Source organism: Drosophila takahashii, chromosome X, assembly GCF_030179915.1.
Source record: "Drosophila takahashii strain IR98-3 E-12201 chromosome X, DtakHiC1v2, whole genome shotgun sequence".
In the NCBI taxonomy this organism is placed as follows: Eukaryota; Metazoa; Arthropoda; class Insecta; order Diptera; family Drosophilidae; genus Drosophila; species Drosophila takahashii.
Window position 1 is genome coordinate 25,414,635 of NC_091683.1, and position 26,152 is coordinate 25,440,786.

General features: G+C 46.8%; 6 protein-coding genes across 7 annotated transcripts; 3 read left to right on the plus strand and 3 right to left on the minus strand.

The window, feature by feature from the left end:
* Positions 1-465: 465 nt before the first annotated feature.
* Positions 466-15,674, plus strand: htk (AT-rich interaction domain hat-trick). Of its 2 annotated transcripts, none has more exons than XM_017154331.3 (6): positions 466-854; positions 1,715-2,320; positions 2,956-4,237; positions 9,265-14,232; positions 14,824-15,087; positions 15,162-15,674. In XM_017154331.3, exons 1-6 carry the CDS (start codon positions 849-851, stop codon positions 15,350-15,352), a joined length of 7,317 nt encoding a protein of 2,438 aa, XP_017009820.2. In that variant the 5' UTR covers positions 466-848; the 3' UTR covers positions 15,353-15,674. The 2 variants fall into 2 exon arrangements, with proteins under 2 accessions (XP_017009820.2, XP_070074923.1); XM_070218822.1 differs by lacking the exon at positions 466-854 and adding an exon at positions 1,457-1,603.
* On the minus strand, positions 4,780-7,618 carry shop (sulfite oxidase). Its single transcript, XM_017154342.3, has 2 exons — positions 6,475-7,618; positions 4,780-5,675 (listed from the first exon to the last, which is right to left on the minus strand). The coding sequence occupies exons 1-2, from the start codon at positions 7,352-7,354 to the stop codon at positions 4,846-4,848; spliced, it is 1,710 nt and encodes a 569-aa protein (XP_017009831.2). The 5' UTR covers positions 7,355-7,618; the 3' UTR covers positions 4,780-4,845.
* Positions 15,665-17,319, minus strand: LOC108066031 (L-xylulose reductase). The gene is made up of 2 exons (XM_017154350.3): positions 16,905-17,319; positions 15,665-16,133 (listed from the first exon to the last, which is right to left on the minus strand). The coding sequence occupies exons 1-2, from the start codon at positions 17,210-17,212 to the stop codon at positions 15,713-15,715; spliced, it is 729 nt and encodes a 242-aa protein (XP_017009839.1). The 5' UTR covers positions 17,213-17,319; the 3' UTR covers positions 15,665-15,712.
* A 953-nt stretch (positions 17,320-18,272) lies between these two features.
* Usp39 (ubiquitin specific protease 39) lies at positions 18,273-21,159 on the plus strand. The gene is made up of 4 exons (XM_017154364.3): positions 18,273-18,416; positions 18,477-18,530; positions 18,596-19,748; positions 20,788-21,159. The coding sequence occupies exons 1-4, from the start codon at positions 18,395-18,397 to the stop codon at positions 21,041-21,043; spliced, it is 1,485 nt and encodes a 494-aa protein (XP_017009853.1). The 5' UTR covers positions 18,273-18,394; the 3' UTR covers positions 21,044-21,159.
* A 63-nt stretch (positions 21,160-21,222) lies between these two features.
* Positions 21,223-23,288, plus strand: LOC108066053 (uncharacterized). Its single transcript, XM_017154390.3, has 3 exons — positions 21,223-21,474; positions 21,536-21,947; positions 22,507-23,288. The coding sequence occupies exons 1-2, from the start codon at positions 21,223-21,225 to the stop codon at positions 21,938-21,940; spliced, it is 657 nt and encodes a 218-aa protein (XP_017009879.2). The 3' UTR covers positions 21,941-21,947; positions 22,507-23,288.
* Positions 22,444-25,047, minus strand: LOC108066046 (uncharacterized). The gene has a single exon (XM_017154376.3). It carries the CDS (start codon positions 24,953-24,955, stop codon positions 23,489-23,491), a length of 1,467 nt encoding a protein of 488 aa, XP_017009865.1. The 5' UTR covers positions 24,956-25,047; the 3' UTR covers positions 22,444-23,488.
* Between the last annotated feature and the right edge of the window lie 1,105 nt (positions 25,048-26,152).

Below are 26,152 nucleotides of genomic sequence, written 5' to 3' on the forward strand. Positions count from 1 at the left end.
CGTAAAGAAAATACAGACAAAGTATTGAATTATTAAATTATTCAGATGTGTTTTTTATTTGCAAAAGTCGGGTTTGTGACAGAAAACGCTTAAGCAACTATTTCAAAAAACTTATCATTGAAAATTAGTTAAGTAATAAAGGGGCAAGTTCTGTGACTTGGAACTACATTTTTGTATAATCTAACACAATTTTAGAAGTACTTAAAAATAAATATCGTTATTGCCATCAAGCGTTTTATAGTTCTTAGTACTTAAATATAAATATTATTATTGGCATCTATCGTGTTTTTAAAAGTAAATAGCGCCATCTAGCACATTTGCAATTCAAAGGTTCTGGCAATAGCGCCATCTATGAGTACTTACGGTGTCTTCCACTTAGCCGGGACACCAACCCGCGTATCCTATATATCGATAGACATCGGATAGCTTTTACTACCACCTCCTTTATCGATAGTTGTAGTCGACAGTCAGCCGCCTCTAGCGAAAATTTCATGCGCCAAAACGTAAACTAAAGGAGTTCCATTGAAAATAGAGCGATAATAAGGACACCCAGCCGACCAATGCGTTGCGCCGCGAGAAACTGAGACCGGGGACACCAGATTTCGACAACTGCAGTAGAGCATCCTGCGCGGAGGCGGCGGGGAAGAAGGCATTTCCACCTGGTGGGTGGTACAGCAGCGCAAGAAGAAGAAGAGCGGCAACGCTGCAGTCCAGTTGATAAACAAAAGGATAACAAATAAAGCGGAGCGAAAAGGATTCAATCGACAACTGGACAGGATGTCGAGCAGGAGAAAGTGAGCGAGACCCTTTACACTTGGCCCTGCAACAACAGAAGTTTCGAGATTAAGATGCAGGTGAGTGGGCAGAACCAAAACAAACAATTTCACATGTAGGGTAAATACGTATATTACATAGATGAGATTCCTACCTAAATATTTAATTTATCATTGGGAAAAGAGAAATATTTATATAGATATAGAATCTATTGAATAAATTGGGTGAAACATCATATCATGGTTCCTTATGATCTCATGATATCATGAACTATAGGATCAATAGGAACTATGAGATCATAGAATGTATAGGAACTGTAGGCTCCTAGGATCTATAGCAACTATAGGTTCATAGGATCTATAGGATCATAGGATCTTTAGGAACTATATGATAAAAGGAACTATAGGATAAAAGGAACTATATGATCATAGGAACTATAGGACCTTGGGTTATGGAAACTAATAATAATAAGTGAGTTTGGTGGTAAAACCTGGGAATATGATAACAACTTTGAAAACAAATAACTTCCTATATATAGACTATATATTTAAACGATTAAACGATATTTTTTAACTGGGTTTTCGTTAATTTATTATTATTTTCATACAATGCGATTATACTCTAATCCCAGCAGTCTGAAAACTATGTCAGATTTTTGGGATCGCTTCTCAAAATTCGTCTGAAACTCTCTGACAAATTTGAATTTGCCAAATATCACATTTCTAATTTCTCGAATCTCCTTTCTTAAATATAAAACAAAATGTACCAAAGCAATTCACGTATCACTACGCTAACATATCTTCGAAACCAGAGAACCCAGAAGATGAAGGTAATTTATGAAGCGGGTAAATTACCATCCCATCCAGCACATTACTAACCTTCCTCCTTTCGAGTAACTGAATTAATTTGTAAATCCCGTTTGCCCTGTTTACTTTTCCAGCAAATGGACGATCCGCCATCGCTGCCCGTGGGCACGGAGGTGAGTGCCAAGTACAAGGGCGCCTTCTGCGAGGCGAAGGTCAGCAAGGTGGTGCGCAACATCAAGGTTAAGGTGGCCTACAAGCAAGGCCTGGGCTCGGGCATCGTCTCCGATGACGCCATCAAGGCGCCGACGGGCCAGCTGCGCGTGGGCGCAGTGGTCGAGGTGCGTCATCCGGATCGCAAGGAGATCGTCGAGGCGACCATCACCAAGATCCAGGACTGCTCCCAGTACACGGTGGTCTTCGACGACGGCGACATCACCACACTGCGGCGAACGGCTTTGTGCCTCAAGAGCGGGCGGCACTTCAACGAGAGCGAAACGCTTGACCAGCTGCCGCTGACCCATCCGGAGCACTTTGGGAACCCCGTGGTGGGCGGTCGCAGGGGCAGGCGGCGCGGCCACCTCAACGAGGACAGCTCCGAGGACGACGAGGAGAGCGATGCCAAGGAGGTGGTCAACGAGAAGGAGGAGAACATCGGCAAGGTGGTGTGCGTGGAGACGGAGTCCAAGAAGAAGGACAAGGAGAAGTGGTTTCCCGCCTTGGTGGTGGCGCCCACGGCACAGGTGAGTCGCCCCGCCATCGAGAGATACATATATAAAAGTTAATATCAGGGTTCGGAAAACAACACACACTGTAAAAAACTTGTGTTATCAACATGTTGAACGTCAAAGTGTTTAATTCAATAAAAGTTATTAACTTGTGTGTAAAAAATAGAATCCTACATATGTTAGAAACATAAAAACCACACACATGTCAGTTGTGTTTTCTACACGACGTGTTATTAACACGACATGTAATTTTACACAGCGCGCTTTTAACACAATGAAAATTAAAAAATGCACGTTTTTCCAGAGTATAAGAATTTATATATGCTTTGAAATGGTTAAAACTAACATATAAGATATCATGGTCCATATTGGTTTTTCATTTTCCCCTTGACTCGTTAATGTCAGTGAAATGTTATTTTCATTTGTGTTAAAAACGCAGTGTGAAAAAACACGTCGTGTTAATAACACAGTGTGTAAAAAACACGTCATGTTAATAACACATTGTGTAAAAAACACAAGTGAGCTGTGTGTGCTAACAATTATTTTTCACATTTCAACACTTTTGTATTTGACACACATGTCAACAATTTTGCTCACACTGTAAAATATAAATACATTAATCTACATTCCGTATTTGCATTCCCCAACAGGCCACCGTTCGCATTCGCGTCAAGGACGAGTACCTGGTGCGCTCGTTCAAGGACGGCCGCTATTATACGGTGCCCAAGAAGGAGGCCACCGAGTTCACGCGCGAGGTGGCCAGCAAACAAGATGTGCCTGCTGTGCAGGCGGCCCTCGAGTTCCTGGACAGCAGCATTTTGCCGGCCCACTGGGACCGGGACTCGTTGTTCGGCCTCTCGAACATCTCCAGCGACGACGAGGGCGAGATTGACTCGGACTCGTCGGATGACGAGCCGCACGAGGAGAAGGATCGCTTTGTGGCCCAGCTGTACAAGTATATGGACGATAGGGGCACACCCCTGAACAAGGTGCCCTCCATTCAAAGCCGCGACGTCGATCTCTATCGTTTGTTTAGGGCGGTGCAAAAGCGAGGCGGCTACAACCGCGTCACCTCGCAGAATCAGTGGAAGCTCATTGCCATGCGCCTGGGCTTCACGCCCTGCACGGTGAGCGTGATGAATCTGGTGAAGCAGGCGTACAAGAAGTTCCTCCAGCCCTATGGCGACTTTCACCGCAAGCTGGGCTGCTCCATGCTGATGACCTCGCGCAACTCCAATCGCAGCAAGGGCCGGAGTCTGGTGCGGGCCAACTCGGTGGCCTCGCCAAAGCCCATGGAGACTACGAAGACGGAGACCATCAGCAAGCTGGCCCAGCCCAATCAGACCAACGTGGTGGCCTCAACTTCGGCAGCAGCAGTAGCAGTAGCAGCCTCTTCTACGCCGGCGAGAGCCGTATCCATCGCCTCGCAGTCCGCTGCCGAGGAGTCGGGCAACACCAGCGAGTCCAGCGTGGTGGTGGAACCACCCAAGAAGCAAAGGAAGGGCTCGGCGGCCAGCAGTCAGCAGGGCAAGGTCAAGAGTCTGGTGGAGAAGTACGAGGAGAAGTCAACGGCAGGGCAAAGCTCGGCGGCTGTTGCATCAGTTGCCTCCTCGGGTGCCGCTGCCAGCGGATCTTCGGCTGCAGCCACAACAGCTACTCCAGTAGCAGCCACCACGCCATCATTAGGAGCATCTGGAGCAGCAGCAGCAGCAGCCACTTCATCCTCGCTTGTTACTGGAAATGCTGCAAACAACAAAGATGCCGAATCGGATCTGCCGCTGGCCAAGATCAAGGCAGCGGCTGCGGCGGCCGCCTCCTCCTCCTCCTCCACCAGCAGGCACAGCATGGAGAAGGAGACCAACATTAGCTCGGGCAGCAGTGCCTCCGCCTCCAGCAGGGAGATGCAGCGCAGTCGGGATGCCTCGCCATCGGGTAAGTGCAAATTAAGGCTAAATTTCAGAACTCCATTTAGAGCCCTGCATGAATCATTCAATTTTTGTTTTATCATAGTATTCTGATTTGTTTAATTCAATTTTATGTGAAATAAATTTAATGTTTTTCTAATTCATTTCGAATTGAATGTATGAATGAATGATTTTTATAAATTTTTGAATTTGCCAGATTTTTTTGTGCTTTCTTTTGAGAACAAAAAGTGAAACATTTTTAACAAATCAATGTTAACTGCTTAGAAAATAATACTCATGCAGATTTAATCACAAAATTATGGCCCTTTCTTCTTCTTGAAATTGTCGTTTGAATTATTTCGGAATTCATGCCATTCATTCATTAAATTCTATTAAACTCAACATTCGAATTAATTCATTCATATAAAACAAAAAATTCAAAATAATTCATTGAATCCATTCATGCTGGGCTCTAACTCCAATCTTTATTTTAGATAGACTATAAAATATCGTTAGACAATCTTCACTTTGACTTTGTGATAGGCATTGCCCAGAAAAAATTCAAAATAATTCATTGAATCCATTCATGCAGAGCTCTAACTCCAATCTTTATTTTAGATAGACTATAGACAATCGTTAGACAATCTTCACTTTGACTTTGTGATAGGCATTGGCCAGAACGCCGCGCAGATTCCAAATGTGCTCGAACTTTTCCGGCTGCACATTGTACGCCGAGTCGACGGCCTTGGCCCAGATCTCCACGTCGCCGGCCTTTCGTTGCTCCTCGGAGACGGGCAGACGGGCGGTCCACAAGGACCAACCGTAGTGCCTGCCATCTGGGATGTCCTCCTGCTCCAGTTCGGCCACATGCCAGCTGGCGCCCTCGTCGTTGGTCAGGTCCACGCGCACTATCTTCCTGCCGCCTCCGCTCCACGCGTAGCCCTTTACAGTGATATATTTTCCTCCCTCTTCGCCGTCATCCTCATCCACTTTTACCCTGGCTCCCGACTGCGGCGCACAGATGGCCGAGGTCACCGGCATGGCCTGGATGGCATCCGACTTGCTAAAGTCCACCGTATCCCAATCGGTGCTGGGACTGAAGCCCTTGTAGTCGTTCTGCTGCCAGTGCGAATCCGATTCCCGATCCGCCACCACGATCCGCGTCAGCCACTTGACATTCCTCGCACCCACTGTGCCGGGTACAATCACCCGAATGGGATAGCCATGATCCCGGCTCAGCGTCTCATCATTCATCTCGTAGGCCAGGATGACATCTCCCCGGGGATCCAGGGCCTTGGCCAGCGGTATCGATGCTCCATACGGATGCGAGGTGGGATCCAAGTCGGCGCCCTCGAAGATCACATGCTTGCTTTCGTCCGGTTGCACTCCCTGCGCCCTCAAAACATCGCACAGTCGAGCTCCCGACCACTTGGCATTGCCCACTGCACCGGCTCCCCACGAGAGACCTAAAAAGAATCGATGGAGAGTCAAGTGGGAGGTTACTTAGAAGCAGGGTTCGGAAATTGATACACATGTTAAAAACATGAAAGATGTTATTTTACAGTGTGAGTAAAATTATTGTTAAAAAGACGTGTTTTTTACACACCGTGTTTTTAACACAAATGAAAATTACATTTCACGGACATTAACGAGTCGAAGGGAATATGAAAAACCAATATGGGCCATGATATCTTATGTGTTAGTTTTAACCATTTCAAAGCATATATGAATTCCTATACTCTAGAAAACCGTGCATTTCGCAGTTCAACCACGGTTGCCAGATTTGGCTCTTGGCCCATTTTCATTGAATTTTGCTCTTTTTTGCTAAAAGCGATAAAAAATATTTTAAACTTGAAAAAAATCGAATTAATTTTTTTATTAATGCAATTGTGCCAGATCGAATCTAAACTGCTCCGCTGGTATGATAATTTGATATATGGTACCAATTTGGCTCTTTTTTATTCAAATTGGCTCATTTTTATTCTTTTTTTGGCTCATAAAAAATTTTTGAAGTGGCAACCGTGATTTTAACATACAATTCTGACACTATGATGTCAAAAACTCATTGTGTGAAAAACACGCTGTGTAAAAAACACGTCGTGTTAATAACACAAATGACATATGTGTGTTATTTATGTTTCTAACACATGTAGGATACAATTTTTTACACACTAGTCAATAACTTTTTTTGAACTTAACATGTTAATAACACAGGTTTTTTGCAGTGTGTGTTATTTTCCGAACCCTGCTTAGTACACAACTCACCCTTCACCGCCTTCACTTTTGTCATCTCGGAGCGTCGATTGCCGCCGCACATGATGGCCGCCGTCACGGAGTGCTTGGGCAGAGCCTTGATCCCCGCCAGACTGAGGGTCTTCTCCTGCCCCTCGCCACCGTCGATCTCCAGCTCATAATCCTCGGCACTGATCACCGGCACCGGCAGATGGTTGCGCACATAGAACAGTTCGTTGGGTGTGTAGAATTGTTCGGCCAGCAGGCCAATCGGTGGTTCTGCGTTGAATGGCCTCTTGGAGGCGGGCTTAAGCAGCGCATGTCGCTGTGGCTCCTGCGACCACGGAGAGCCCAGCTCATCGTCCACAGTGGCGACCAGTTCTCCCTCCAGATTGCCAATACGAAAGCCTTCGAGGAGCTCCAGAACCTCCAGCGTATTGTGCTGCTGGTAGATGGCCCAAAAGGGATCGATGGCACTGCCGGCTGCCATCAGGATCTTATCGCCACCCGGATGATTCTCGGCAAAGTCCGTCACATCGTAAACGCCCAGGCCGTAGGTCACCCAAATGCGATTCTCTGGGCAATTGTGCTGCTCCACTTGCTTCGCCTTGTAGGTGGGCAGTTCCTTTCTTAAAGTCACGTGCCAAAGTCTAGCCAGTGCCTCCTGTTCGTCCTCCTTTTGCTCCTCGAGGAGCACATGGTGGCTTCTATGGGTCAGCCAGTGGTAGCCGAGGGTCAAGCCACCTGCCCAGAAGGCGGCATAGATCATTTGCTCTGTTCTGCTGCCCGGGGAACTCCACTTGTGCTGCTGCTGCTGCTGCTGTTCTTCCCTTCCTCCATTGCTGGTGGTCACTAGAAGACGCCGCTGCTGGTGGTGCATTAATCCCGCCCAGCTGCGCCTGAGCAAACGCATGATTATGTAACCGCAAAACCACCGGGAAATCACTTGTTTCGAATCAAATCCAATCCAATCTCCAAGCTTCTTCAAACTCTGCTTCTTGCCGCTCCGGTAAATGTGCTTTTATTAGTGATATGATGATGTCTTCTGTTTGTCCACTGGCGACATTGGCCCCTGCAGCCTCTGGCCCCCCAGCTGGGTTGGTTTTATTGATAAGCAATCTGAAATAGCGCTAATTCGGTTGTTTACCAGCCGACCAGCCGCCTTGTTGACAACGGACACACACTATTATATTTTGTATACGATATTTGAGACACCGAACAACCCTGTTTTTGGGTACCTTTATATACCCTTTCGAAGGGGTACCATCATTTGGCCAGGAGCCTAAAACTAGTTCGTAGATCATGAGTAGATACTTTCAAAAACTAGAAAATACAAGTTGAAACAACTTTGCGTTCAAATCACCTCTAATATTTGTATTATATAAGTAATATTTTTGAAAACATTTTTAAATTGTCTAAAGTTAGGCAGAAAACAGGCAACTGTATACCTTTATAAATACCAAAAACTTTCTTTAAACGTCTTTGTTTTAATCAAGAGGTTTTTAAATCTTCTACCGACCTATATTTGAAAGAATTCGAAACAATTTACAAAATATAATTTAAAACATTCCTTAAGATTCCTTAAAGATTTTTAAAAAACCTTAAAAAAATGTGTTACACATACAGTATATATCAAAATAACTTTATAATATATATTTTAAATCTTCTAAAGACTTCGATATCAAAATAACTTTATAATACATTTTTAAATATTCTAAAGATCTTCTTCTTCTTCAAAAGAACTTTATAATATATTTTTAAATCTTTAAAGACTTCGATTTAAAAGAATACCAAAAAAATTACAATATATAATTTAAAACATTACAAACAATCTTTATAGATTTTTTAAAAAACCCTCAAAAATAAAAATAACTTTATAATAGAGTAGTTAGAATATATAAACTTCGGCTTTGCTTCGGTTGGTTTTTTAAACGCACGAAGAACTTTCACGCAGCTCATTAGTATCGATACAAATATCGATAGCTCGACAAAAACAGTCGGCCAAGAGCAATTAACTAAAAATGCAAGTTAATAAAGGCACTAAGCTCGTTAAAATACTCAAGTCTGTAGATAAAAAGCTTTCGCAAAGCACTTGTTGCTTTGTTTATATCTGTGATATCTGATATTTGATAAGGGAAGAAACTATCTTCTTTCTCTTTCCTATTCGAGATATTATGCTTGAAGATATATGCGAAAATATACAAGGGAAAAGATACACAAGTGTATGTAAAGATATGATATCTTAAAAACACTCCTTTTTTTTAATACTCTCTTGTTTGTTATTTATTTTTGTTTTAAAATCTAAGTCAGGGAAATGGTAATTAATTAATTAGTTCTCCCTTGCTAACTGGGGGAGCTTTTAAAAATAGTTTTCAATAGTTTACTGTAAATTTACAAGTTTAATAAATATTTTATGTTTTATTTATACTCTTAATAATTCACTTAGAATTACACTTAATTTGAATACTACAAAAGGCTCTAACAAAAATTGTGCTTTACTAAACTAACTAAAAGTTAAAAGAAAAGTTTTTTAAAAACCTAAAAAGGAACACTTTTAATGGAGAGAGATAATAGAACCACAACATTTTAAAGATTGTAGATATACTGTTTTACAATTCCTAAATGGAGTTTTGGATCATTTCGACATGAGAATTACAAGAAATGAATTAAAAATATACCCCAACAAACTAAAATTGAAGATTTCAATTTAATAGTATGCCTTATAACTTGAATCTAGTTGGAATGGAAATGATATTTACCCAAAGCAGCCAACTCTCTATGTTTTCCAGCGATAACTAATGAATATTCCCTTCCTTTTTTCAGTTCCTGGTCCACCTCCCTCCGGAGGAAGCTCGTCCGCTGGAGCTGCCACCGCCCAGCCGGCGTCCACCAAGAAGGAGAAGCATCAGCGGAGCAAGCAGGTTGACAAGGATAAGGACAAGGACAAGGAGAAGGACAAGGAGGAGAAGCAGCCGGGCAGCGGCAAGCGGAAGAAGGAGAAGATTAGCGTGGAGAAGATCGACACCGGTGACTTTGTGGTCGGAATTGGGGACAAACTGAAGGTCAACTACCACGAGAAGAAGTCGCCCAGTTCGCATGGCAGCACCTACGAGGCCAAGGTCATTGAGATTAGTGTCCAGCGGGGAGTACCCATGTATTTGGTCCACTACACCGGCTGGAACAATCGCTACGATGAGTGGGTGCCGCGCGAGCGGATTGCCGAGAACCTGACCAAGGGATCCAAGCAGAAGACCCGCACCATAAGCACCAGTAGTGCGAATAGCGGTAGTGGTGGTGGAGGAGGCAGTGGCTCCCTTTCGCAGCAGGTTCCACCGGGAGTGGCGGATAAGCTGGTTAAGGATGGTTCCTCCAAAATACCACCTTCAGCGGGAAATTCCTCTGCAACCGGAGCTCCCTCTCAGCCAGGAGGAAGTCTGGGGGGAGCCAGCTCCACGCCATCCCTGCTGTCCACGGTGGTCAGGACCCCAACGACCACAACCACGACGGCGACGACGGGAGGAGCCAAGCGGGGACGCGGACGCAGTGACTCCATGCCGCCCCGCTCCACCACACCCTCGTCGGGAGTGGTGGCTACCAACTCAGCTCGCACTAAGTCCCCAGCGGCGGCGGCATCTCAGATGAAGAAGCGTCCAACGAGAGTGACACCGGGTACCAACACTCCGCGTCGCGTTTCGGATGCCTCGATGGCCTCCGAATCGGATTCGGACTCCGATGAGCCGGTGCGGCGGCCAAAGAGGCAGCAGAGTGCCAAGGAGAAGCCTCAAACGGGCAAGGCGGCGCAGCAGGGCGGTAAAGGAAGGGTGGGCAGTAGGGCCTCCTCCACGGCACCGGCTAACCATCCCAGCGATGATTCCGAAGAGGAGGATGAGGAGGAGGAGGATGCAGCTCCCTCCAAGCAGCAGACCACCTCTGTTCGTGGATCCCGCGCTGGAGGCAATCGCGCCATGAGCAGCGGCGCCGCTTCCGCCAAGGGACGCGACTATGATCTCAGCGAGATTCGATCGGAGCTCAAGGGATTCCAGCCGAAGCTGCTAGCAAAGGCGGTGGTTAATCAAGAGCAAAAGGAGAACGCCAAGAAGGAGTCATCCGATGAGCCAGCAAATCTGCCAGACATCAAGAAGGAGCCCAAACAGGAGTCCTCGGCCAAGAGCAGCTCCACGGAGCTCTCCTCCGAAACGGAGTCGTATGTGGACGAGGATTCGCAGTCCTCCGATTATCGCAAACAGGCAAAGGGCGCTGGGAAGAAGGAGCCCTTGAAATCCTCGCTGGTTGTAAAGGAAGAGCCACTCAAACTGGAACCCAAAACGGAGCTTAAGGAGGAGGAAGCCAAAAGCAAGCCCTTCTTGTCGGGAGCGGACATCAAGCCCACCGCTTTGATAGCGCCAGCTAGATTTGGGAACACCTCGGCTAACCAGGCGGCTACCTCAAGCGGATCAACCTCCACTACCCCCAAATACACTTCGGTGATTGTGGAGAAGCATCTAACCATCGGTGGGAAGAAAACAGCCGAGCAGCAGGCGGGTAAAAAGCAAGACCCAGTGAAGAAGCAATCGATTGGAGCAGCCACTAGCTCCTCGCAGGAATCCAAGAAGTTTGCCGAACCGGTGGCCAGCTTGAAGGTGGAACTGCCGGCCGCCTGTTCGCCCTCATCTTCCTCCTCCTCGTCCAGTTCCTTCTGTTCGTCGGGCTCCGCGGTGAGTTCCAGTTCGGCCACTCGTTCGCTGCCCGATATGAGCAAGCTGGAGATTAGCAGTGGTGCGGGAGCGACGACACCAGTGGCCACACAGCCAGCCAATGCCACCAATGCCAAGGAGTCCAAGTACAGCAGCAGTGGAGCAGGAGGAGCAGGAGGAGCAGTTGCCGCTGGTGGATCGGGTTTAAGCATGCGAAAGCTGCTATCCTCGGATGTCTATGAGTTCAAGGATACAGAGCCCTTTGAGTTCGAGAAGCGCATCTCGCCGATGGCCTCGGTGGGCGGAACTGCGCCGGCCGGAGCCACTGGAGCAATTGGAACAGTGGTGACTCCTCCTGGCGCTGCCTCCGTGATCACAGCCGTAATGCCAGCGGTAGGAGTCGCGGGAACAGGTGGAACAGCCTCCACTTCACCCGCCGCCCCAGTGGTCAGTTCGGCGGCCAGGAAGCTGGCACTCAAGGCCAGCGCCATGCAGCAGAGTCTGGAGCAGCACCAGTTGCCTCCAGCTGGACACGAAAGGGGATACACTGGAATGCCGACCGCCTTGACAGCAACCAAGCTGAAGAAGAGAGGTTCTCCCTTGAAAGAGGCCGCCTTGAGCCTGGAAAAGCCCAAGATCTACAAGCTGGACAAGGAGCAGGTGCAACAACAGCCGGCGGAGCAAAAGCAGCTAACCCCGCCCACTTTAAAAGTGCTTCAGCCGGCTGGCCAAGTCACTCCCTCCTCCAGCAATGCGATCAAGATGCACACGCCGCCGGGAGCTGGAGCAGCAGCAGCAGCTGGATCACCCAGTCAACTGGCTCCTCATCATGCCACGCCCTTCGATGCGCTGCGCAAGTCGCCCAGTTTCAATCTCAACATCACCGCTTTGAATGAGGAACTGGCGCAGACGGTCCAAGAAACCACACGCGCTCTAACCGATGCACTGCAGCCGCCTGAGCCACTGCCACCGCCGCCGGCTAGTGCAATTAACCAAGCGGCGCCAGTGATAACGCCAACGCCTCCAGCCGCCTTGAGCTGCCCCAGCACTCCGCCCACGAGCTCCAACTCCGTGCTGGCCTCGCCCAAACTCCAAACTCCGCCGCAGGCTAGCGGCAAACAGCCGCCTGCTCCTCCGCACATCGTGGGCAGTCCCTTCATCGAAACGAGGAACGTCTTCGAGCTGAGCACCTCCAACGAGGGCAGTGGCTACAGTTCCGGCGAGTCCAAGGACAACAAGCTGGAGAAGCTGGAGAATGTCAAGATCCTGCTGGCCGGAGCAGCCGGTGCTGCCTTCGACTTGGATGCCGGCAGCTATGAGCAGAAGACCAGCTCCATAGCGGACAAGGTGCTGAAGGCCATAAGCCAAAAGAAGGAGGAGGTGGAGAAGGAGAACAGCAAGAGCAAGCCGCCAGTTGAGGCGATTGTCGAGGAAGTGGTACCCAATCCACCGCCTGCCAAACTGGAACTCTGCAGCAGTGCCATCAAGCTGGATACCCTCAAGATGCTAAGTGAACCACTGAAGATTCAAACAGGTCCTCTGCTGGGTGAACTCTATAGACCCGGACCGGCGACCAGCAGTCCGGAGACCAAGTCCCTGCTCGAATCCTCGCTGCCCGCCAAGAACAGCGAGCTGAGCGAGACAATTCAGAAGCTGGAGTGCGCCATCCAGCAGCGGAAGACGCCCGTGGGTGGAGCCCTCTCCTCGCTGGCCAGCTCCACGGCGGGCACACCGCCCACCGCCCATACGCCCAACTCCACGGCCACCGCGGGAGCGGGATTCTCGGATGAATCCATGGACAGCACCGACTCCGAGCAGCGTCTGGTCATCGAGGATGTGATTGCAGAGGAGCAGACGACCACCACAACGACTGGGGAGCAAAAGAGTCCGGGTTCCGGGCAGGAGGAGGCTCAGACAGCCGCCGTGGTTACAGCGGTTACTGCGGAGACGGAGGGCACTAGCAGCAGCACGCCCACGCCGCCAGTTCCGGCACCCGTTAAACTGGAAGTGGGTGGAAAGGGAGTACAGCCGGGAATACAGGCGCCCATTGCGCTGAAGCCTACGGAGGGCAGCTCCTTTGCCGGGAAACTACCACCGCTGGCCAAGCTTCAGCCGCAGCAGCAGCAGGAAGAGGTGGCCACTAAGAGCATTGGCTCCTCCTTTGGCATACCCATTGTGCTGCCCGAGATTCCCGCCTCCGTGGTGGTGGCCACTCCGGCGCTTATGGTTTCCTCCGCCGCCGCCATTCGTCACAGTCCCGGCTCCACGCCGAGTTCACCAGCTCCTGTTTTAATGTCGCCCAAGGGCTTCATCACCACGGCACCAAAAGTGGAAGGCGAAGTGGGAGGATTGCTGCTGAAGGCCTACACAGCAGGAGTTCCAGTTGCGGGAAGCGTAATAGCCACCACCGGCGGAGGAGCAGCCACTGTCATCTCCAGTTTCAACCAACAACAGCAGCAGCAACAGCAGCAGCAACAGCAGCCAACGACGACTAGTGTGCCTCCAGCTGCACCAGAGATCCCAGCCAGCTACATTTTAGATGCAGAGATGGCCGAGGCGCCCAACAGCAGTGCTCCAGTGGTGGCGCGACCCTTTGTTATGCACGCCGTGGGCAAGGAACTGTTCAATGTTGCAACACCGGCGGCCAGTTCGCCGCTGATCAGCGATCCCCACAACGAGTCCATCAATCTGCTGTGCGAGGAGACCATACCGGGCAGTCCGGCGCCCAATTACGGAGGCGCCGAGCAGCTGCCCGCCGCCGCTGTGAACTCGGCGCTGGCCATTGTGGGCATAACGCCCCTGCCACCCGACACTCCGCCGGCGGGAAAGACGGTCGAGATTAATCCATCAGCGCCCAACAGTTCGCCGGACTCGGCCAGTCAGGATGAGAGCGGCGAGGAGACAAAGAAGAGTGCCGAGCACGGGAACGAGGAGGACTCCAGCGGATTGGGGGCACTGAACAAGCGCAAGCGCACCCGGAAACCCCTGCCCATGAGCGCCCAAACGGCGGCCGCCGTGGCGGCGCAACTCCAATCGCTGGGCAAGCGGCGACGCCAGGTGTCCGGGATGCGCAGCCAGAAGACCACGGCCACCACAGGTAAGGAATGCTTAATAAGTAGTAGGGTTCGGAAAATAACACACACTGTATTAAGTTCAAAAAAATGATTGACTTGTGTGTAAGAAATTGTATCCTACATATGTTAGAAACATAAATAACACACATGCCATTTGTGTTATTCACACGACGTGTTATTAATGTTCTTTTAAACAGCGTGTTTTTAACACAATGAGTTTTTGACATTAAAAAATTTAAAAATGCACGGTTTTCCAGAGTATAAGAATTCATATATGCTTTGAAATGTTTAAAACGAACATATAATTGGTTTTTCATTTTCCCTTCGACTCGTTAGTGTCGGTGAAATGTAATTTTCATTTGTGTTAAAAACACAGTGTGTAAAAAACACGTCGTGTTAATAACACATTGAGGAAAAAACACAAGTGAGCTTTGTGTGTTAACAATAATTTTTCACATTTTCACAACACTTTTGTATTTGACAAACATGTCAACAACTTTGCTTACACTGTAAAATACAAATTTTCATGTTTTTTAACATGTGTGTCAATTTCAGAACCCTAAGAATAAGTAGCCTTATTATTGCGAAATCTAATGGCATATTAACTCTTTTAGCTGGCTCCGATACCGACGACAACTCGGATAATATAGCTCCAACTGCAGGGCAACAGCAACAGCAGCAGCAACGGCAGAGTGCCCGCCAGCAAATGCTGCCCCAAAGCAACGCGCAGCAACAGCAACAGCAGCAACAGCAACAACAGCAGCAACAGCAACTGCTGCAACAGCAGCAGCAACAGCAGGCGTCCCTGCAGCAGGGAATCCAGACGGGCAATACGCCAGGAGTGCGTCCATGTCCATACAACTTCCTCGTAGAGCTGGGTAAGTGCTTTGTAAGGCTCATGAATCCTCCTACTCCTCTATTAACATCCCTTTCTCCTTTCTTTCCTCTGCAGATCCTGCGCTCAGCTCGGACGAGTGCATCACCATACTGCGCAAACAGATTCAGGATCTGCGCAAGGCCTACAACACCATCAAGGGCGAACTGACGGTCATCGATCGCCGGCGCAAGAAGTTGCGTCGCCGGGAGCGCGAGAAGAAGCAGCAGCAGATGCAGAGCCAGCAGCAGGGCAAGATCTGCGCCTAGCTCGGATGGAATATACCGCCTCCTACTCCGTCGAACAGCGAGAACATCAATCTGGAAACGTCTGCAAATTCAAATGACCTTAGAGCGCCAGGAAAAAACGAATGAATATCGTTGCGAATGGCCGATCACGAAGAGCCGAAATTGTAAATCTATTGATTTTTTTTTTCCATTTCTAGTTTTAAGCGCAAATCTATAGGGTTAAGCGAAAATTGTGTCTGTATAAATACATTTCATAAGATGTATGTATTAGTAAACAAAAGAAAAGGAATTTTTAAAGTTAGGATCACCATTCTACAGAGAAAGTTCAAACAGTTTTAGTCCAGGCTTTGTTTTTAATTTGATTGAATTTCGGATTGATTCTTAGGAAACGGAGTAACCTCCCTCCAGGAGGATGTGGTGGCCGTTAACGAAGCTGGACTTGCTGCTCAGCAGATAACCGGTGGCATCGACCACCTCCTGGACCTCGCAGAACCGATTTAACGGAATGTGAGCCAACAGCGGTCCACTCTTGGCGGGATCCGACCAATTGTCGGCGCCCATTTTGGTCAGCACCACGGTGGGATTGACGGAATTCACCCGGATCCTTCGCGGACCCAATTCCAAGGCCAGCGACTTGGTCAGCGAGTCCAGGGCCGCCTTGGTGGCACTGTAGGCTGTGTGCCCGCCAAAGGATCGGCTCGAAGCTATCGAGGATACGTTGACAACGGAGGCGCCGTCTCTGAGGCGCGGCAGCAGCGACTGCGTGACATTGAACACCGCCTTGATGTTCACATCAAAGTGGCTAGAAGAAAAAATATAGTTTAATATAAACCTATTCCATGATACTACCATACTACTCTAATATAATAAAAGCTACACCCAAAAAAATCGATTTGAAACGTGGATCGATTTTATATTATTTAAGATCAATTTGAATTTGATATGCGGCCAGGTAAATTTGAACTGGTCGAAAGGAACAATATGGGCTTTGCATGACCTGAAATTTACATGGCCATATGGATTTTACGGGAACACACTTTTTTTGTGTGTAGGTAACATTTTTGGAGGTCAATTGAAGTGGGTTTCCAGTTGCCCTTTTCCTATAATCTGGTCCTGATAATCGTTATCATACTATAGGAATTCGGTGTTAGTGATCTTCCGAAAGCAGCGAAACTTTTCTTTGATAAGAGAGTCATTCTGATTAATGATCAGCAGAAAATGTAAATAGATGGGGGCTTTAAATATGCCTTAATTCAAAAAATACTACAATACTACAAAATATACTACATAAAAATAATTATAAACAATTAGATTTGATAATAATTATAATATTTTCAAATTATAATAATTATAATATTTTACAATAATTTACGTTTCCTTTTATAATATTTTACAATATTTTACGTATTATTGAAAACTCGAAAGTCTTATAAAACTGGACATAGTCTTAATAAGTTAAAGTAGGTTTTAAACAGGGAGATAGTATGGAAATTCCCGTTCAAAACCTACTTTTAACGACCGAACGATCCTAACTTGTCAGTATCTTGGAGTTCTTGAGATACAACCCACTTACACATCGAAATCCTGTTCAGTGAGCTCCTCGAACGGCTTAATAACCGCCACTCCGGCGTTGTTCACCAGTCCGTCCAGCAGGGGAACCTTCGCCAGGCCCTCGCGCACCGCCTGCCACCCGCTGAGGTCCAACTGGAGCGGCTGGATGTGCACCGGATCGAAGGCCACCAGCTCCTCCAGCTGCTCCGCCTTCCTGGCCACCGCGATGACGGTGGCTCCCGCCGTGGCCAGCTGCTTGACCAGGGCCTGTCCAATTCCGGCTCCGGCACCGGTCACCAAGATCACCTTGCCCGCAAGATCGGCCCACATGGTGATTGGATCGGATTGCTACTTTAAATCTATAAATCTATATTCTGCCCGGGTGGAAAGTTCCGTTCCGAGTGCAAGGGGATCGCTGGAAGAACTGAACTGGAAATTGTGTTTACACCTTATCGGGAGCAATAATCGCCGGCCAGAGCTTTCTTCGGAGAATCCGAAACTCAGAAGCTTTGTCTCGCTCTCTTCGCTGGGCTAGGTGTCGTTTAAGGTCGTTTCTCGATCGGAGATTTGCAGCAGATCATCTACAGGGGGTTGCAGTGAGGCCCCCTAAACTAATAAAAAAAATTATTGTGGGTAAAAATAGAGTCACCGATAAGCTTAAGATTCCGGATTTTAAGGAGCGATCCGAACCTGTTTGTTAATTAATTTTCACAGGGGGTTGCAGTAAGGCCCCCTGAACTAATAATAAAATTAATGTGGGTAAAATAGAGCCTCCGATAAGCATAGGATTCCGGATTTTAGAGCGATGCGAACCTGTTTGTTAATTAATTTTGAGTGCTAATCTGATGACTTTCAATTATGTGATAACCTTTTAAAATTTTTTAAAAATTTACACATGAAACCAGTTCTTAAAGATCTCAATGCTCCCTAAAATGTAATCACTATTCAATCCTATTTTTCGCTTTTTTAATTTTTAAAAAACATTTCAAATTTTCCATAAAATTGATTAAGTAATTTGTAACTGGGCATCCTTTCTTTAGGATTTGTAGAATGTGGTCATTACCGTTCTAGGTCAAATTGGTGACCCCGTTTAGCCAGTACTCCACTATTTTTAACCAAATTTTAAACAAATTAAAGAAAAATCTTATTAAAATTTAAAAAAAATGTTTTTTTTTTATACGTGTCAAAAAATTAACGTTTGAAGATAGATATTTATGTTTGGGCTGATGAACATTTTTTAATTTCTACAAAACTTTAATTTTTTTATTAGTCTAAAAATGTAATGTGATTTGAAACGTTTTTGAATAAATTTTTTTCATTGAGGCACCTGAAAGTATCGTAATAGTTTAAAAAACATCGATAGTGCCGCCGAAGGCGCTCACTCGATAGTGTCGATAGCACCATCGATGATTTGGCTGCTCTATTTCACATCTCTAACCGAAACAAGCTGTCAACAAAACAATTTTAATTTTTAGAATTAAATGAATTTGTGAATAAGTCTGGTACAAAGCAATGGCGCAAACGCAAGCCCCAGGTAGGTTTACACCTATCCCATAGTTACAGATTAATTTAAGTGCTGAACTCCACGTTTTAGCCGCCAAGCGCATGAAGCTGGCCCAGAAGCCGGCGAATCCCGTCGAGGAGGATGGTAAATATGGGCAAAAAGGGTATAAATGGGTTAACATGTGCACTAAGGTGATCTACCATCGACAGAGACGCCGTCCGTGTTCAATCCGAAGTACCGGGTGTGTCCCTACCTGGACACCATCAACCGCAACCTGCTGGACTTTGATTTCGAGAAGCTGTGCAGCATCTCGCTGACGCGGATCAATGTTTATGCCTGTTTGGTGTGCGGCAAGTACTTCCAGGGGCGCGGAACGAACACCCACGCCTACACGCACTCGGTGGGCGAGGCGCACCATGTGTTCCTCAACCTGCACACGCTGCGCTTCTACTGCCTGCCGGACAACTACGAGATCATCGACTCCTCGCTGGACGACATCAAGTATGTGCTGAATCCGACGTTCACGCGCCAGGAGATCAGCAGGCTGGACCAGCTGCAGCCGAAGCATTCGCGCACCGTGGACGGGGTGCTCTACTTGCCCGGCGTTGTGGGTCTGAACAACATCAAGGCGAACGACTACTGCAATGTGGTGCTGCACGCCCTCTCCCATGTCGGTCCGCTGAGGGATTACTTCCTGCGGGAGCAGAGCTATGCGCATGTCAAGCGGCCGCCGGGGGATTCGATGTTCACGCTGGTCCAGCGATTCGGGGAGCTGATGCGCAAGATGTGGAATCCGCGCAACTTCAAGGCGCACGTCTCGCCGCACGAGATGCTGCAGGCGGTGGTGCTGTGGTCGAGCAAGCGATTCCAGATCACCGAACAGGGCGATCCCATTGACTTTCTGTCCTGGTTCCTGAACACCCTGCATCGCGCCCTCAAGGGCAACAAGCAGCCCAATTCGTCTATACTCTACAAGATCTTTCTGGGCGAGATGCAGATCTATACGCGCAAAATACCGCCCGTGGAGCTGGACGATGCGGCGAAGGCGCAGCTGCTGGCCACCGAGGAGTACAAGGACCAGGTGGAGCACACCAATTTCATCTACCTCACCTGCGACCTGCCGCCGCCGCCGCTGTTCACCGACGAGTTCCGCGAGAACATCATACCGCAGGTGAATCTCTACCAGCTGCTGGGCAAGTTCAATGGCAGCGCCGAGAAGGAGTACAAGACCTACAAGGACAACTTTATGAAGCGCTTCGAGATCACCCGCCTGCCGCAGTTCATTATCCTGTACATCAAGCGGTTCACCAAGAACACCTTCTTCCTCGAGAAGAATCCCACCATTGTGAATTTTCCCATCAAGTGAGTGCGCTTGGATCCAAAGTAGAGCCCTGCATGAATGGATTCAATGGATTGTGTTGAATTTTTTGTTTTACATGAATGAATTAGTTAGAATTTTGAGTTTAATGGAATGAAATATGAATTATTTCAAATTTTTTGTTTTATATGAGTGAATTAATTAGAATTTTGAGTTTAATAGAATTGAATGAATTTGAATTTTGAGTTTAATAGAATTAAATGAATTTGAATTTTGAGTTTAAAAGAATTGAATGAATGAATGGCATGAACTCCGAAAATATTAAAATTATTAAATAGAATTAAATGAATTTGAATTTTGAGTTTAATAGAATGGAATGAATTTGAATCTTGAGTTTAATATAATGGAATGAGTTTGAATTTTGAGTTTAAAAGAATTAAATGAATGAATGGCATGAACTCCGAAATAATTCAAACGACAATTTCTTTTGAAGAAGAAATTGCCATAATTTTTTGATTAAATCTGCCTAAATTTTATTTACTATGCAGCTAAAATTTATTTCTTAAAAATTTTCCACTTTTTGTTCTCAAAAGAAAGCTCCAAAAAATATGGCAAATTTAAAAAATTCATAAATATTCATTAATTTATTCAATTGAAAATGAATTAGAAAAAAATTCAATTTATTTCACATAGAATTGAATTAAACAAATCGGAAATTTCACGGAATACTATAATAAAACAAAAATTGAATAATTCATGGTTCTCTTGAAGAAGAAAGGGTGATTAAATCTGCATGAATTTTATTTTCTAAGCAGTTAACATTGATTTCTTAAAAATGTTCCACTTTTTGTTCTCAAAAGAAAGCAAAAAAAAACTGGAAAATTCAAAAAATTCATAAATATCCATTCATTTATTCAATTTAAAATGTATTAGAGAAACATTCAATTTATTTCACATAGAATTGAATTAAACAAATAGGAAATTTCATGGCATACAATGATAAAACAAAAATTGAATGATTCACGCAGGGCTCTAATCCAAAGCCATAAACGTTATGCTTAAACATATTGCTTTAATTTTCAGGAACGTCGACTTTGGCGACATTCTGGGCATGCGGCAGCGCGACAAGGATGTCAAGGACACGAAATACAATCTGGTGGCCAATATTGTGCACGACGGCGATCCCAAGAAGGGCACCTATCGCGCCCACATCCTGCACAAGGCCAACGGCCAGTGGTACGAGATGCAGGACCTGCATGTCACCGAGATCCTGCCCCAGATGATCACGCTAACCGAGTCCTACATTCAGATCTACGAGCGCTGTGCCGACGCCTCGTGATCCCTTTGAAATGTAGTCCCACCTAGATGTATTTTGATTACCAAACACCATGATCCAAAACTAATATACGTAGTAGTCGCGGTTAGCGACTATGTGAGGCCCGTAAAGAGCAGAAATGTTGATGTATTTAATTATATAGCCCTAAGTAAGCATCAGCTGTGCCCCGAAAACAGCCAGCTATGCGCATGCGTTGTGCCGCAGATTGGGGCCACGACCAGCCAAAAAATCGATGGCATCGCCAGTCGTTGGGCGACAGAGTGACTGAGTTGTTTGAAAGCATGTCGGAGCAGCCGGAGAACAACAGCTACGAGCAGGAGTGCCAGCGGGCGGAGCTGCTGGGCCTCCAGCCGCCGGATGCCCAGGAATTCGAGCGGAAGCGCCAGGCGAGATTGGAGCACGAGTTGGCCGAACAGGAGGCCGCCGAGGCGGTGGTATGTACTGCCCTCTAACCAAGCGAATCTCCCACTGACTCCGCTCACTCTGCTGCTTCAGCTGCTGGAGCAACAGGACGAGGGCCTGGCCAATGTGGGCGGCAAGCTGGGCGAGCTCAATAGCATCCTGTCCAGCACGCAGCAGAAGCTCAATCGGTTTAAGCAAACGGCCTGTGGCAGCTTAACCAATATATTCGTCCGAGGCAGCTCGGGCTCAGTGGATCTTTCAGCGGGCATGGGGGGATCGGGATCGGTCTCTGGCCAGGAGGAGCAGCGTCCACCTGTCCAGGAGCAGCCGCTGGCCAAGCCACCGCCGACGGCCGCCGAGGTGAGCGCCGCCAAGGCGGCCAAGCAGAAGCGCATGGACTCGCAGCTGGACAAGCTGGATGCGCTGATCAACCAGGCGGACAATGCCCAGATAGCCATGAGCGAGCAGACCCAGCAGATGCGTCGCCTGGCCAAGTGAATTCGAGGTGATGATCTGGGCAGGGTTCTGAAAATAACACACACTGTAAAAAACTTGTGTTTTTAACGTGTAAAAAATAGTATCCTCTATATGTTAGAAACATATGTTTTTTACACAGCGTGTTTTTAGCACAATGAGTTTTTGACATTAAAGTGTCAGAATTGTATGTTGAACTGATAAATGGTTAATGGTTAAGACTAACATATAATTTATTTATGGCCCATATTGGTTTTTCATTTTCCCTTCGACTCGTTAATGTCAGTGAAATGTAATATTCATTTGTGTTAAAAACACAGTGTGTAAAAAAACGTCGTGTTAATAACACATTGTGTAAAAAACAGAAGTGAGTTGTGTGTGCTAACAAGTATTTTACACATTTTAACACTTTTGTAGTTGACACACATGTCAACAATTTTGCTCACACTGTAAAATACAAATTTTCATGTATTTAACTCGTGTGTCAATTTCCGAGCCCTGGATCTAAACCCCAAAAATGAAAACAATTGTTTTTACTTTATAAAATGATTACATGTACGATTCCCACTTTATTTACCCTTTCTCCTCAGGTGATCTCCTCGTCGCCCGAATCCCGGCCAGACTTCTGTCCTCTTTGTCTTGGATGAACACATGAGTTTCGCTTAAAACTAAACACAAGTTGAGATTACATACCCAAAGCGTCTTCAATCACATTTGTCGAGTGTGCAGACAGTGCGCGTCGCGACTGTATGAAGCTCTTACAGTCGCGACGCGCACCGTTCTTCCTAACATTCATTCCGTTGACTTTATACATATAAATAGGTATTTTTTATATAGTTTACATGGGAGTTTTCAAAAATATAGACCACTTTCTCGGCTATTCATTGTTAATAGTTTATAGCTCAATTACAGATATTTGACAATAATAGCTTTGTTGAAATATTTGCGTTTCTTTTTCGAATTATACAGAGTTTGAGTACACTTTTTTTGTTTAATTTTGATTAGGTTTCTTGAAATGTTAGCATACATACAGTATATACATAAAATATATTCTTCTTTTTTTTGGTAAGTCACATTTTGGAAAACTTTTTTCTTTCAGTTCTTTGGAAATATATAAAAATTGAATATTTGAAATATTTCAACTTACTCTTCTCGCCTTCTTTTTTTTTACTAATTTACTATTAAACGGAACGTCAAAGTGTAAGCAAATAACTAGTTTTTGATTACGAGTACAGTGCGTTTCGCTGCTGTAAGACAAGCATTGTTTATCCAGCTAATACTTGTTGCAAAACGTTTGTTAAACTATATCAAAATGTATATGCGACGATAGAGTCAAGTGATTAAATAAAATTTTTCTCCACAAAACAAGGTAGTCTTAAAATGGATTAACAATCTTTTTCGATGCTAATAATTATGGGTTGGCCATTAATTCTACTACAAACAACGAGAGCAAGGGATTTTGAATAAAGTTAGCTCAAAAACTAAATGAAAATGGAATTAATTTCTATGTACAGCCAACAGCGATAGATTCCTTTGACTTACGAGCTAAGCTGGGGCTTATAATTAGGGACACTACTTATCCTCCCAGGAGGCGGACGAGGAGGAGGTGGACATGTTGTCGCAGGAGCGCGGCGGCGTGGGACAGCGCTTGAGGAGCGTCCGCTTGCCGAGCGAATGGACGGCCGCCTCTTCGGAAGCGGTGTCCGTATCCGAGTACTCGTCGTCGCTCTCGCTGGCATGTCCTGCATCCGTCTCGTACGGATCCTCCTCCTCCTCCTGCTGCTGCTTGGCCTCCAGCTGGCCCAACTGATGATCCTCGGGCTGCTCCTCCTGCTCGTAGAAGAAGTACGACAGCTGCAGCTGCTCCTCCGCCGAGTTAACGCGCCAGGCGTGCGGAATCAAGGCGCCGTTGAGTTCGAGTCGCTGCTGCAGGGCCAAAAACATGTCCGGCGAGATTTCCATCTGAGGCAGCGACTGCTGCGCCTGCCACTTGGCCAGCAGCGGTGGATCCGGCCCAAAGGCTCCGTAGTACAACTTGCAGGCGCGGTAGCAGCGCAGCCGGTTTGAGTCCGGGCGGATGCGGCGCAGCACCCGCAGCTGCGACTCCACCACGTGCAGGAACATGAACTGCTGCCGGCGGCTGGGCAGCGAGGTGACCAGCACCGCGCGACTGGTGCTCAGGCAGAGCTGCGGCAGCGGCTGGGGCCAGAGCGAGTGCAGCAGCCGCTTGACCAGCTGCGTCAGCGTGGAGCTGCGAAAGAAGTGGCGCTGGGGGGCAGCAGCAGCAGCAGCCGCCGGCGCCGCCGCTGCGTCGGGCAGCCAACGCACTGCATCGGCCCAGAGGCGGGCGGCGTCGCCGTTGAACATAGACAGGCCCAGGAAACGCATGCAGCGCTGGCAGTACAGATGATCCTCCCGCTTGAGCACGCGTGGATTTGCTTCGTTTGCGTTTATAACCACATAGTTGAGGCCATAGAAGAGATCTGCTGCGGCGGGCACCAGGCTCACCGGCGGCGCCTTGCCCTCCGCTCCATGGTTGTGGCAGAAGAACTCGCTGGGATCCACCACGCAGCTGGGGAACTCGCGCAGCCTGCGGTAGCTCCTGGCGGGCACCAATTGCGCCCGGCAGTCGCGACAGTTGATCGTGAGGAGCTCGTTCTCCCGGCAGGAGAGGAGGAGCGGCGCCAGTGGCACCTCCACGGCGCCACCGTCCACGGTGGCCAGGTCAATCTGGGTGTAGTTGAAGCGGAAGCTTATGTGGCTGCCGCTGACCAGGAAGGTGGACAGGCAGCCGATGTCCATGCCGAAGTGCTCGTGCCGGAGGAGCAGCAGCTCGGAGTCGGAATCGGAGTGGGAGTCGGAGCTGGAATCCTCCTCCTCGGACTCCCGATTTTCTAGTTTCTCGCTGATGTAAACATTGTGGTCCCGGATGACGACGCGCGTCTCGTGGCTCTGCGAGATCTGCTGGTCGAACAGCAGGAAGGCCACGCCGCTGCGCAGGTTGGGCCGCAGCTCGATGCACAGCCCGCTGATGGGCATCTTGTCCTGGCTCCAGAAGCTCTAGAAGATCGGGAAACTAAATTGTGCGAATCTTGTAGTTGGAGAAACGTCGATAACCAACATCGATAACATTAAGTTCGGTCTTATTAAAGTGTCCATGCTAACTTAGCCGAGTCCCCTTCTGGGATTGTGTCTTGGCTTCACCCATCCCTCGGTCACACTGTCGATAGCCGCGGAACGAATAACGCCTCGCGATATCGAATATATATGCGAACAGCAATGTTAGGATACAACGTTTTCTTACATTGGCAGAACTGTTGCGCCTCTGCCGCTGCTCTGCCAATGTAAGAAAAACATTAACATTGCTGTTAGAAAAACCATGAAATCTAACATTTAGGAGCGCCAAGTTGGCGGAAGGAGAAACTGGTTTAAGGAAACGGGCGCCCTCTATGGAAACATTTGGGAGCTGACAATTGGTAATTGGAACGAAATACAATCGTTGTGGAATATCGATGGAGGGATTTTTTAGGGGGAAGGCTGAATTTTCATCTCCAACATTTGATGTTCGCAAACATCGATGTTTTCGATGTTTTCGATGTTTTCAATAAGAACATCGATGTCTTACAAAAATTATTATTATTTTAGGGGGATTCCCTAAACTGTTGAATTGCTGAATTGTTGAAAATTCAACAAAAAATTTCAGCAATTAAGGGAACGACCCAAAATGGTTCCTGTTGAATTTTCTAACAGCTGTTATTTGTTGAAAAATTTCACGGAACTTTAAGCATGTAAAATTTGATTTATTATTGCTAGTTACTGTCTAAAAGTGTTTTAAAGGTAAAAAGAACCACAAATATGCTTTCTAAGTTGATTTTAAAATAAATAATGCGTACTGGTGATACTAAAATGTTACAGAGTTGCCACGACTTTTAAAAAAAGGTGACAGCTCTGGCTTTTCAGCAATTCAACAAAATTTTCAACAGCCCCGAGGCTGATGAATTGCTGAAATTTCTGAAAGTTGACTTTGTATGGAACAGCTGATTAACAGCTGACCAAAATTCAACAATTCAGCAATTCAACAGTTTAGGGAATCCCCCTTTTGTTTTTAAATAAATCAGTAGAATAATATAGCCCAACTGAAAAACGTATATAGTTCATTTAAAGGCAAAATAAACAAAGGCTTTACTCGGCAAAAAATTAAACAAAATTGATCAACAATATTTAAGTGATCAGCAT

Coding starts and splice junctions, on each gene's coding strand:
- shop (XM_017154342.3), bottom strand. CDS start 7,354: ATGCGTTTGCTCAGGCGCAGCTGGGCGGGATTAATGCACCACCAGCAG. Junction 5,676..6,474: donor AAAAGTGAAGGCGGTGAAGG/GTGAGTTGTGTA, acceptor GATTCTTTTTAG/GTCTCTCGTGGGGAGCCGGT.
- LOC108066031 (XM_017154350.3), bottom strand. CDS start 17,212: ATGTGGGCCGATCTTGCGGGCAAGGTGATCTTGGTGACCGGTGCCGGA. Junction 16,134..16,904: donor ACTGAACAGGATTTCGATGT/GTAAGTGGGTTG, acceptor TTTTTCTTCTAG/CCACTTTGATGTGAACATCA.
- LOC108066046 (XM_017154376.3), bottom strand. CDS start 24,955: ATGCCCATCAGCGGGCTGTGCATCGAGCTGCGGCCCAACCTGCGCAGC.
- Usp39 (XM_017154364.3), top strand. CDS start 18,395: ATGGCGCAAACGCAAGCCCCAG. Junction 18,417..18,476: donor GGCGCAAACGCAAGCCCCAG/GTAGGTTTACAC, acceptor TCCACGTTTTAG/CCGCCAAGCGCATGAAGCTG. Junction 18,531..18,595: donor GAATCCCGTCGAGGAGGATG/GTAAATATGGGC, acceptor TACCATCGACAG/AGACGCCGTCCGTGTTCAAT.
- LOC108066053 (XM_017154390.3), top strand. CDS start 21,223: ATGCGCATGCGTTGTGCCGCAGATTGGGGCCACGACCAGCCAAAAAAT. Junction 21,475..21,535: donor AGGAGGCCGCCGAGGCGGTG/GTATGTACTGCC, acceptor CTGCTGCTTCAG/CTGCTGGAGCAACAGGACGA.
- htk (XM_070218822.1), top strand. CDS start 1,535: ATGTACCAAAGCAATTCACGTATCACTACGCTAACATATCTTCGAAAC. Junction 1,604..1,714: donor AGAGAACCCAGAAGATGAAG/GTAATTTATGAA, acceptor TTACTTTTCCAG/CAAATGGACGATCCGCCATC. Junction 4,238..9,264: donor TCGGGATGCCTCGCCATCGG/GTAAGTGCAAAT, acceptor TCCTTTTTTCAG/TTCCTGGTCCACCTCCCTCC.